Source organism: Piliocolobus tephrosceles, chromosome 5 (assembly GCF_002776525.5).
Source record: "Piliocolobus tephrosceles isolate RC106 chromosome 5, ASM277652v3, whole genome shotgun sequence".
NCBI lineage: Eukaryota > Metazoa > Chordata > Mammalia > Primates > Cercopithecidae > Piliocolobus > Piliocolobus tephrosceles.
The window spans coordinates 111,942,224-111,953,964 of NC_045438.1; the positions used below are offsets into that span (position 1 = coordinate 111,942,224).

Sequence of the window (11,741 nt, forward strand, 5' to 3'; positions counted from 1 at the left end):
TAAAAAACTGAGCATAAATAATGTCAAACCATATCATTTAGTGGAATGAAGAAATAACAGAAACATCAAGTTTGTTTTAAAATTCTAATGGAATCTGATTTTTTTTTAACCTAACTTATCTGGAGTGCCATTTATTGTGACCGAAAGTAGTTTTTTTCTCATTTAGCTGAAACTGTTATAACATGCGTAGAGATTTTAAAACAGTTGCATGAGATGGACGCAGTGGCTCACGCATGTACTATCGGCATTTTGGGAGGCCAAGGCGGGTGGATCACTTGAACCAGGGAGTTTGAGACCAGCCTGGGCAACATGGGGAAACCCTGTCTCTACCAAAAATACAAAAACTAGCCGATGGTGGTGGCATGTAATCCCTACTACTTGGGAAGCTGAGGTGGGAGGATCACTTGAGCCTAGAAGCAGAGGTTGCAGTGACCCAAGATCGTGCCACTGCCTGGGCGACAAAGCAAGACCCTGTCTCAAAATAATAATAATGATAATAATAATTAAAAGTTAATTATTTTAAAAAAGCTGCATAAATTTGCCTTTTTTTTTTTTTTTTTTTTTGAGATGGAGTCTCGCTTCATGGCTCAGGCTGGAGCGCAGTTGCACAATTTTGACTCACTGCAACCTCCGCCTCCTGGGTTCAAGCAATTCTCCTGTCTCAGCCTCCCGAGTAGCTGGGACTACAGGCACCTGCCTCCATGCCTGGCTAATTTTTGTATTTTTAGTAGAGGTGGGGTTTCACTTTGTTGGTGAGGCTAGTCTCAAACTCCTGACCTCAGGGGATCCACCTGCCTCAGCCTCCCAAAGTGCTGGGATTACAGGTGTGAGCCACTGCACCTGGCCATAAACTTGACTTCTGAAGCCATCAATTGAAATCATTTCTTCATAATTTTTAAGTCCTATGAGACACAACATAGTGTGTTAGTTGGGTAGTTTCTCAAATTATGAAACTGTTCTAAAACTACAGAAATGTACTTATGATTTTTCAGATTTAGAATCAATTAATCTTTAATATTGCTAGGTCCTATATTCTAAAAGCAATTGTTTGGTGGCTTAACAAAAAGCCTTGTTTTTTTTTTTTTTTTTTTTTTTTGAGACAAAGTCTCACTCTGTCACACAGGCTGGAGTGCAGCGGTGTGATCTCGACTCACTGCAACCTCTGCCTCCTGGAGTCAAGCGATTCTCCTACCCCAGTCTCCCAAGTAGCTGGGACTACAGGCGCGTGCCACCACGCCTGGCTAATTTTTTGTATTTTTAGTACAGATGGGGTTTCACCATGTTAGCTAGGATGGTCTCGATTTCCTGACCTTGTGATCCACCTGCCTCAGCCTGCCAAAGTCCTGGGATTATAGGCATGAGCCACCACGCCCGGCAAGGCCTTGTACTTTTTAATAACATATCTTATTTAGGCTTTTACTCATAATTTTCTAACAATTTCGTCAACTGAAATAATTTCACATTTATCCATTTAAAACTAGTTCTCGGCCAGGCATGGTGGTTCACGCCTATAATCCCAGCACTTTGGGAGGCCAAGGCAGGAAGGCTGCTTGAGCCCAGGAGTTCAATACCAACCTGGGCAACATGGCAAAACCGCATTTCTACAGAAAGATATAAAAATTAGCTGGGTGTGGTGGCATGTACCTGTATTCCCAGCTACTCAGGGGTGAGGTGGGAGGACTGCTTGAGCCCAGGAGGAAGAGGCTGCAGTGAGCCATTGCAGTCCAGCCTGGGTGACAGAGCAAGACCTTCCCCTCTCCCATCCAAAAAAAACCCCTAATTCTTTCACGTAAGAATCTCAGCTATTTTGCTGGGCATGGTGGCTCACTCTTGTAATCCCAGCACTTTGGGAGGCCGAGGTGGGCGGATCACCTGAAGTCAGGACTTTGAGACCAGCCTGGCCAACAAGGCGGAACCCCATCTTTACTAAAAATACAAAAAATCAGCCAGGCATGGTGGTGGGCACCTGTAATCCCAGCTACTTGGGAGGCTGAGGCAGGAGAATTGCTTGAACCCGGGAGGTGGAAGTTGTAGTGAGCTGAGACTGCACCACTGCACTCCAGCCTGGGTGACAGAGCGAGACTTTGTTTCAACAACAACAACAAAATTAGCCAGGTGTCGTGCCACCACACCTGTAATCCTAGCTACTTGGGAGGCTGAGGGAGGAGAATCGCTTGAACCCGGGAGGTGGAGGTTGCAGTGAGCCAAGACTGTGCCATTGCACTCCAGTGTGGGGAACAAGAGCGAAACTCCTTAAAAAAAATAACAACAAAAAAAGAATCTCAGCTATTTTACATCTGGCCAAACTTACAACTTTAGTTCCTTCTAAAATTGTTTTTAAAAACTCTTGTTAATTCTGATTTCAGGTGACTTAATTTAATTGATTCTTTTTGGCATATGAAATATAATTCACCCAATTCATTCTGTATCTGCTGAAGTCTCAATTTTCCTACTTCATCTTTAATTGTTTCTTAAACAGCAGCTTGTTTTGCTCTGCCACAGCAAACTGCAATTGCCATTCATTGTCAAATCTGCAACATACCTTCGAGTCTCTTTACTGTTCCAGTTGTACTAGGTTCTGCATCTCCACTTGATTCTTTTTCAGTATGCCTTCATTTTAAATTTAAAAATTTGCTCATATTCATGTGTAAACTAGAAAAATAATTTAATCATGATTAAAATAAGTATTTCAATTACCAGTTACAATTTACACAGGAATCACTGTAAGTCCTGTTGTTTGCATAAAATATTCTGATACACATGATGTTACATCAATTCATAGAAATAATAACTTGCATTGAATCCACCTGCTGACAGCAGTATCATATCTATGAGCAATATGTTTATATTCAATACTGGAAATGACACACAAGTTTGACAGGCACACTACAACAACCATATCTTATGCAAGGTAACAGAGTAAAATATCTACCTGAAAAACAGTAAAGCTAAGCAGAAAAATATTTTACATCGTTTCAGTTTTCTTAGGTAAAATTAAATAAATTAAAACTTTACTTTTAGTCCTTAAGCTGATCAGCCACACGTAGCTAGTGGCTACCACACTAGATAGCACAGATATGGAAATGAGAAAGACAAGAGCCAAAAAGGCTTATAGTTTTTATTCCATTTCTCTTTTATTTGATACAACCTCCAGGGCTTAGAACTTATGAGTCCTGTTATTTTTTGCATCCTTACTTAAAGTAAAACAGTACAAAATTATAAATGGTGTTTGTTCTGTACAGAACTTCATGGAATATGTATTATGACCCATTCTAGGAAACATGGGCCAATCTCTAAAAACCTATAGCTCCTAAAACCAATCTTCAAGATTATCTTCTTAGAGAACGCCTTTTAAACAGCAACATGCTGACAAAAGTTTAACTGGCTTTCCAAAAAAAAAAAAAAAAAAACCTTTATGTATATAAAGGATGTGCAGTACATAATTTACAGATGATAAAAAACACATATGACATTCTATTGTAAGTTCCATATAGCCAACTGATTCTCATGGAAGACTTTTGTTGACTTTTGCCGAACTCTTGTATCTGTAGCCAACCTGTGGTTGCAATTTGACCAGGATTTTACAAATGGTGTTGCATCCCAATCTGCTAGTTCTTTCCCCAATAAATTTATTGTCATTAAATCTGACACATGATCTATTGTCAAACTATTTCTCACCCTTGTACAAATTATGTTCATTAAATGGAAACCCCTTTCAGCTTCAGCACTATTGATTGCAATGGTGCTAACTATCTTTTTAGCTTTTTGTATAGTTGTAGGAATTGAAACATTGCTTGATTTTATATTATTATTTACAAATTCCCGAAAATCATTCAAATCAACTTCGCATTTTAAAATTTCACACAAATGAAATAATTTTTTTTCACCAGCTATCCATGGTGAAGTTATTTCTTCATAAGGCCATGTAGAAGGTTCTAGCAAATCAAAGTAATTAAAAATACTTTCATGGTTTCCATCAGATAAAAGGCGTAGGTTCATGTGCTGAATTATATTGTCTAGTAATATATTCCGAGGAAGAGCATTAAATTTATTGTTTTTATTAAATGGAATATCTTTAAACTTATCTGACTTGATCAAATCTTCAATTTGAGATTCATACTTTCCAGTACCAATTTTTAAATTTTCCAAAGCTCTTATGGTACGTTTGATCAATTTTTGTGCTTTCTGAATATTAGTTGATCTTGACTGTAATGCAGTTGAAAGTACTGAAAATTCTTCAAGAATGTCAATCATTAAAGCAAGGTCTTGTAAGAAATTAATGTTAGCTAATCTCTTTGCCAAACCAGAGAAAGAATGAGAAAAATGCATATATAATATAGGATATGCATGCCATACAGCAGTAGCAGCTTGTAAACTACATGCTACCCATCTTGGTCCCATTACCCGACCAATTTTAATAATTTCAGTTTCAAGTTCTTTAGCTACTGTTCCTAGAGGCTTGGTTTGATTTTTATTAGGTTGATGATAAATAGAATAAATTTTATCAAGAAATATTTTAAAATGATTAATTTGTTTTATTTCAGATATAGAATCATCAAGTGACAATTGTAATCGATGATTTAAACAGTTCCAAATGATGATTTCAGGAAAATTTTCTAACAATTTTGTAGCTACTCCAGACTTTCTTCCCAGGATTGTATTAGCACCATCAGAACAAAATGCAATTAAATTTGCTTTCAAATATTCATTTGTAAAACCACAATCATTTAAAGTAGTCAATAATGTATTGAAAATATACTCTGCTGTAGTTGACACCAATTCTTTTAAAGCCACAAATAACATAACAGGTGCAGGAGCTGACTGAATTGTGCACTGGAGATAAATCACTAGGGTGCTTTTCTTTGAAACTGTAGATGCCTCATCAATTATGATACAGATTTTGGCATTCTCTTCTATAATATTCTTAAATATCTTCATCTTCATTTCTTTTGCAATATGTTCTGCTATTCTTGTTGCACTGTAACGTGTATTCAAACAATTTACCTCTCCATTTTTTTCCTGTAATTCTATTGCCCCCTTAATATCAGATAAAGGTCTATTATGTTTTACTAAACTGTAAACAGTATTGAAAACTTTTACAGTAGCATCAATATTTTTATTATTTTGTTTATGCACTAAATTAGAAATTGAATCATTCATTGATTCCTTTAACAAATCCTGAATTTTACCATGGGCTTTAGAAACATCATGTTCCCTAATTTTTTTTCGTAGAGAAGCTTGCCTAGTAGTTTTATTACTGCCATTAGGGGTTACTAAATATGCAATCCATTCCTTGGACACATGGACATGCTTTTCTGCTTTTGATCCCAAATGCCGAACTGTTGAACAATCCTTACATCCTAATTTACCTTCTTTTATTTCAAGCCATTTGTATTGCTCTGTAAACATAAATGCTTGTTTTTCATTCCAACAATCTGGAAGCACAAGGTTATCTATTTCTTCCTCTGATGAACGTGATGGCTTTTCTTCAATGATTGGTTGTTCAATATACTCGAAATGTGGTTCCTTTGCCTTAGACAATCCACAATGATTTTTGCTCACTTCATTATTTTCTGTGTCTGTTTTCACCTTCTTCATATTTAAAAAATGCAAAAAATCACCCTGTCGTTTTGGCATTTTAGGAAACAGAATCTGAAAAATAATTTTACATATGTAAGTAAAATTCATTAACGCTTTAAGGGTCAATGTAAAAAGTTCTCTTAGTGATTCTTTATCTAATTTTGGAAATAAATTTTAAATTTAAACATTTAACCTGATTTTCAGTTTATATCTATAACATCAATATAACTTGCTATTTCTTGAAAAAACCACTATTAGTTTTTAAAATTCTACAACCAACAACAGTTTGACAAAATCTGACTATGAATTATTATCATCCAGTTAGCAAAAAGGTTGGTCATATGATTTGCAAATGACTATGCTATTTGCACCTCCCCATAGCAACATCCTCCCATGCTCAAGTCCCTTGTATAAAATGAAGTATTTGTACTCAACCTTTGCATATCCTCCTGTATACTTTAAGTCATTTCTAGATTATTTTTAATACCTAATATAATATGTCACAAAATAGTTTTTATAATATATTACTTTTTAATGTTTTTTATTATTGTATTTTTATTTATTATTTTAAAAAATATTTTCCATCTACAGTTGGCTGAATCCACGGATGTGGAACTCACAGTATATGAAGGGCTGACTGTAGCAGCAACATGAAGGGTGGATAATATTTTCAATTACATTAATGAATAAGATGAAAGTGAAACAATAAAGACATATATTAGAGTTTTACTCATTCATCAATGACATTGACATCTTTCTGAACCAATGAAGAGTTTTAAAAAATTTTATTTTTTTTTTGAGACGGAGTCTTGCTCTGTCACCCAACCTGAAGTGCAGTGGTGCAATGTCAGCTCACTGTAACCTCCACCTCCCGGGTTCAAGCAATTCTCATGTCTCCGCCTCCCGAGTAGCTGAAATTATAGGCACACGCCACCACACCGGCTGATTAGTTGCTACTATAGGCATGCACCACCATGCCCGGCTAATTTTTGTATCTTTGGTAGAAATGAGGTTTCACTATACGGGGCAGGCTGGTCTCAAACTCCTGACCTCAAGTGATCTGCCAGCTTTGGCCTCCCAAAGTGCTGGGATTACAGGTGTGAGCCACCACGCCTGGTTGAGTTTTGGAATATTGCAAAGCAACTTCCTAAATTTTTTGTATCGCATTTAGTCTAGCAGAGACACATCACACTTTAAAATTTAATCTGCATTAACATTCTATCCTTCACTTTTTTAAGTTTAATCAACAAATAATAACTCAAACTCTAGTTTGTATTTGACTGATTACAATGGGGTAATGTTCTACCATACCGCAGCAGGACACTATTATGTATTAATAGTTTTTCTACCAATAGATGCAAATAACCTCAAGTGCACAGATAGCAGGAAATGATGTATTAAGTATTACCTTAAATATAATGATCATTTATGTACTTGTACATTTATATACTTTAATTTGTAATAACTGCTCTGTTTACAATCAGCTCACAAAATTTCTGAAAGTTTAACAACTAGATTTTTTTTTTTTTGAGACGGAGTCTTGCTCTGTTGCCCAGGGTGGAGCGCAATAGCACAATCTCAGTTCACTGCAACCTTCACCTCCCAGGTTCAAGCTATTCTCCTGCCTCAGCCTCCCGAGTAGCAGGGATTACAGGCACGTGCCACCATGCCTGGCTAATTTTTTGTATTTTTAGTTGAGATGGTTTCACCTTGTTGGCCAGGCTGGTCTCGAACTCCTGGCCTCGAGTGGTCCAACTGCCTCAGCCTCCCAAAGTGCTGGGATTACAGGCAAGAGCCACCATGCCTGGGCAACAATTAGTTTTTATGGTCTAGTTCAAGCCACCTCCAACACACTACTGCACTTAATAAGAAAACTGAACAAACACAAACGTAATGTACTTACATCACGGTAATAGGTGCTAGGGTTTTCATTATCACCACAGACCAGATGGATGTATTCAAGAACAGGTCTCGATGGTCCTTCCTAAAACGGAAGTGGGCAAATTTACAAGTCATGAACAAGCATTCAAATTAAACTTAAATGTAACCATTAGTGGGAGATTTTTTTAGTTGGGATCGGCAAAGATTCTCAAGAAAATCTTGCAAGTGGCACAGACTAATTAGAAACAAAAGGGGCAAAGGGGCTGGGAGCAGTGGCTCATACTTGTAATCCTAGCACACTGGGAGGCCAAGGCAGGAGGATCACTTGAGCCCAGAAGTTCAAGACCAGCCCGGGCAACATAGTGAGACCCCAACTCTACAAAAATAAAAAATCAGATGGGTGTGGTGGCTCATACCTGTAATCCCAGCTACTTGGGAGGCTAAGGTGGGAGGATCACTGGAGCCCAGGAAGTTGGGGCAACAGTGAGCTATAATTATGCCATCACATTCCAGCCTAGATAAAATTTAGAGCAAGACACTGTCTCAAAAAAAAAAAAAAAAAAAAAAGCACGGGAAAAGAGTCAGAGTACATTAACATATAATAATGTTCCTGCATGTAGATTCCTTTCAAAATGGGAAATAATACAGACATTGATTTAAAAAGATACAGATTTCAGCTAGGCACAGTGCCAGTCTCAGCTGCTCAGGAGGCTGAGGCAGGAAGATCACTTGAGCCCAGGAGTTCAACTCCAGCCTGGGCAACACAGTGAAAAACCCACCCCTGGCTCTACCTCATTAAAAAAAAAAAAAGATATAGATTTCATAGTACAATTTTTTTTAACTGTAACGATTATCAGTAATCTCTTAGATAGCTAAGTTCAAAATAACGAAGTTCTTTGATAGCTCTGCTTTATCCTCCACATCACTATACAGCCAAACATCAAACTCTGAATCTTCTTGATTCTTTCTTTACATATACACTACCCTCATCATAGACCAGGCCTTAAATGCCCTAGTCAAAAGTCTAGATTTTATTCTATAGGCAAAGGAATCAATAAATAACATCAAGATGGGAACATTATTAGAGCTGTTTCAAGAAGGTTAACCACATAGGAGAGTATGTGGAAAGAATACCAATAAGATAATCAATCTAGACAAATGGCAATCTGGTACAAAAATAGCCATGGCAAGGAGGAAGTAAACTTCCCTGTATATGTACTATATGTCAATAAAATTTACATCAAGATAAGGGCTCTTTTTATATCCCCAAATCTTTCATCATTCCTTTCTTTCAGCATATTGTTTATTTTGGAGGCTAGGTACACGACAGAACACAAAGAGGATTCTGTGGCACAATGCAGAATGAAGCCTGGATAATCAACATTTATATGAAAAGACTAAGGAATCCAAAGCAGAATATATCAAGAAGTAACAAACTTTTTTTTTCTTTTAATCTGAAGAACCCACAAGTGGAGAACTATACCCAGCAGCATTGCATCTTTACTGGATGGTACTATAAGAAACACAGAGAAATAAGCATATCCTGGTAGAGCCTAGTATAAGATGGGGTTACAAAGGAAAGTTGTCTCTGAGTGCATTTTAAAGTAGAATTAATTTTATCTTTTACGTGGCACCACTGAAATGCAACAGGGATGTTTTACTGTGTTCTTTCTGGTACTGCAATTACACTGACAGCATGTAAGTCACTTCTCCATATAAGAGCTGTCAAACCTTTGATCCTCTATTTTGAACAGGGTTAAATATAAAGGGTTCTATCATGCTGGATACACAAAATATTTTATGAAAAGATGTAGAAAAATATTTATATTTAAAATAAAATTTAAAGTAATTTAAACCTCAGCTAAACACATCCTATATATTAACTCAGAATTTAAAATACAGTGATTTATTCCTCAGGATATTACACAAATCTATACCTACTTTTCCAAACTTAATTTTGTACAGCCCATCTGTGTTTCTCAACGATACATGGATCATGAATCAGACGTGTGTCACTTCTACATACAGATGCACAAAAACTCATCAAGATCATCTGTCCCACTTATTCCTGTTTTTATACCAGTTAAGAAGAACCAAAATTATTTTTCCTAAAGACCCATGATATCCTCTTCTCAAATGTTTCTCGTTACAAAAACAGAAACCACTGCTCTTCGATTTCCAGTTACGTTGCTTACTCCATAACCATGAAGGCAGAGTAGGTATATAATCCCCCTTGGTACCATCAATATTTAGAAAGGTTCCCAAATGTCAGGAACAAAATATATACACAATATTAATTGGGAAAAATGTCCAGAAAGTGACAGTGTAAAGAACTTCTACACAAAACATGAAAAACAACGATGTTAACAAAACAATGTTTAGGGAGGAAATTTTAATTTAAAAAACAAGTGACTTACAAAGTTACCCTAAACCTACAAAAACTAAAAAACACAGAAACTAATTTAGACACTCCATTAAAGAAAACTTCTACAGCTTGAATACCAAACTGCAACTAACTATGGCATTCCAAAAGAAGAGTTTGGGACACAACTATTTTCTGCCTAGCTAGCTGAGATACTTTATGCAAAGCCTTTCTAAAACTCCAATAACTATGGATGAAAATCACCCCAAAATACATCATTAAAACACTCCCTTCTGCTTTGGAAACCAATGCTGTACAAAGTGTGCTCAGAAATCCACATGTCCCTGCACTTGTCTGAAAATGAGAATTCCTAGGCCCCGCCTTGAAATTCTGATTCGGTAGGTCTGCAGTGGGGCCCAGGAATCTGCCTGTCTATACTTACTAAGGCTTGAAAACTACTGTCTGTCCCAAAGGGAAGAAACTCAGAAAAATAGAGTATGTTCCCAGTGATGCAGGATTCTTCATTATGAGCATCAACTGTACTATGCTGTAACATGATGATCTCAGAGGTTAGCGAAATCTTCAAGCTATTTGCCTTCATGTTAGAAGCACCATAACGCTAAGATTCTGGGCTCTCGCAACCCTTCCTGTTTTCTACGACCTTGCTCATCATTAGCAGCTCCTTCCTCCGTGTCGCCTTTAGAAGTTACTCTTGCTCCATTTCAAAACAGCGTCTTAGAGACCAGCGTTTTATCTTAAGTCTAAATGAAAGGCAGGGGGTGAGATTAAGTGTACAGCACATTCTTTAGGCCATGCTCTTTGTGATGGCTACGGGGGTGGCTCAGACAGCTCTTTTGGTAAAGTTCCCAATCCTGTGCCATGCTCCACAGTGTCTAGTATGTATCAGACACTCATAAACATTAAATGACCAGGTGAGGTAAAATTACATAAGGGCCCACCATAGTCTTTTACTCTGGGAAAAACCCAAAATGATCAGTTGCTACTTACACTGACAAACTGAATGTCGTCTTCATTTTCATCCGTTGTTGACTCAGATGCCTCAGGGCCAGCTGGAGGGACAGATTCTATTATCTATAAAAACAAGCCAAAACATGCTTATCTGTTCAGCCACGTTCTTGTAGGAAGAGAGCGTTTCCGAAAGGAACAATTAAAAACAAAGAGCTCTTGAGGAAAACGAACTGAGCACAATTTCACGCAAACCCGACCAGGAACAGAACTCGAGCAGTCGGCTCTTGCCACAGCATGTGCGGAGCTGCAGGGACCCAACGCTGAAAACGCAGTACCAGCCTCTCAGAATTCCCCTTATCTACTGCAGAAGGAGGACTCTCGGAATTCCCCTTATCTACTCCAGAAGAAGCAACGCAAGCTCAACACCGAAGGGCAATCCTGCCTTAAAACGTCGCTCCCACTGGCCCAGCCGGGACCCGTGCGGGGCGGGGGGGTGGCGAGCGCCCATTGTTGCTGCGGGTTCCTCGCTCAGACACGCACCAGGCCCCAGAGCTGGGCTCGGCCCAAGACGCTGAAGAGGTATCGCCCAGAGGCTGCGATGGAGAACCAGGCCTCACACCGCAGAAAACAGAAACCCTTCGCCTCTGAGAACGCCAAGCCCCTCACTCGACTACTCACCTCCGACCCCGGCTCTCCCATGTCTCCGACGGCCGTGCTGACCGCACCACTGCTTCTGCTGTCGCTGCCGCCGCCGTCGCTGCTGTCCTCGCCGCCGCAGCCGCCACGACTCCCCTTCCCGCCCTGCACCGCCTCGCGCTACCCGGACCCGCCCCAGCGTGAGCTCCGAGGCCACCAGCGGAAAGAGACGAAAACCGCCTCAAAAGACGGGCGGCCCTCACTGGCCCGCTATCCCCCCGGAGCCGCTTTCTCTCATTCCCGGGTTTCTTTC

General features: G+C 38.8%; 1 protein-coding gene across 1 annotated transcript; it reads right to left on the reverse strand.

Moving 5' to 3' along the window:
* Nucleotides 1–3,113: 3,113 nt before the first annotated feature.
* KIAA1586 (KIAA1586 ortholog) lies at nucleotides 3,114–11,741 on the reverse strand. Its single transcript, XM_023222992.3, has 4 exons — nucleotides 11,471–11,741; nucleotides 10,832–10,915; nucleotides 7,484–7,564; nucleotides 3,114–5,652 (listed from the first exon to the last, which is right to left on the reverse strand). The coding sequence occupies exons 1-4, from the start codon at nucleotides 11,489–11,491 to the stop codon at nucleotides 3,475–3,477; spliced, it is 2,364 nt and encodes a 787-aa protein (XP_023078760.1). The 5' UTR covers nucleotides 11,492–11,741; the 3' UTR covers nucleotides 3,114–3,474.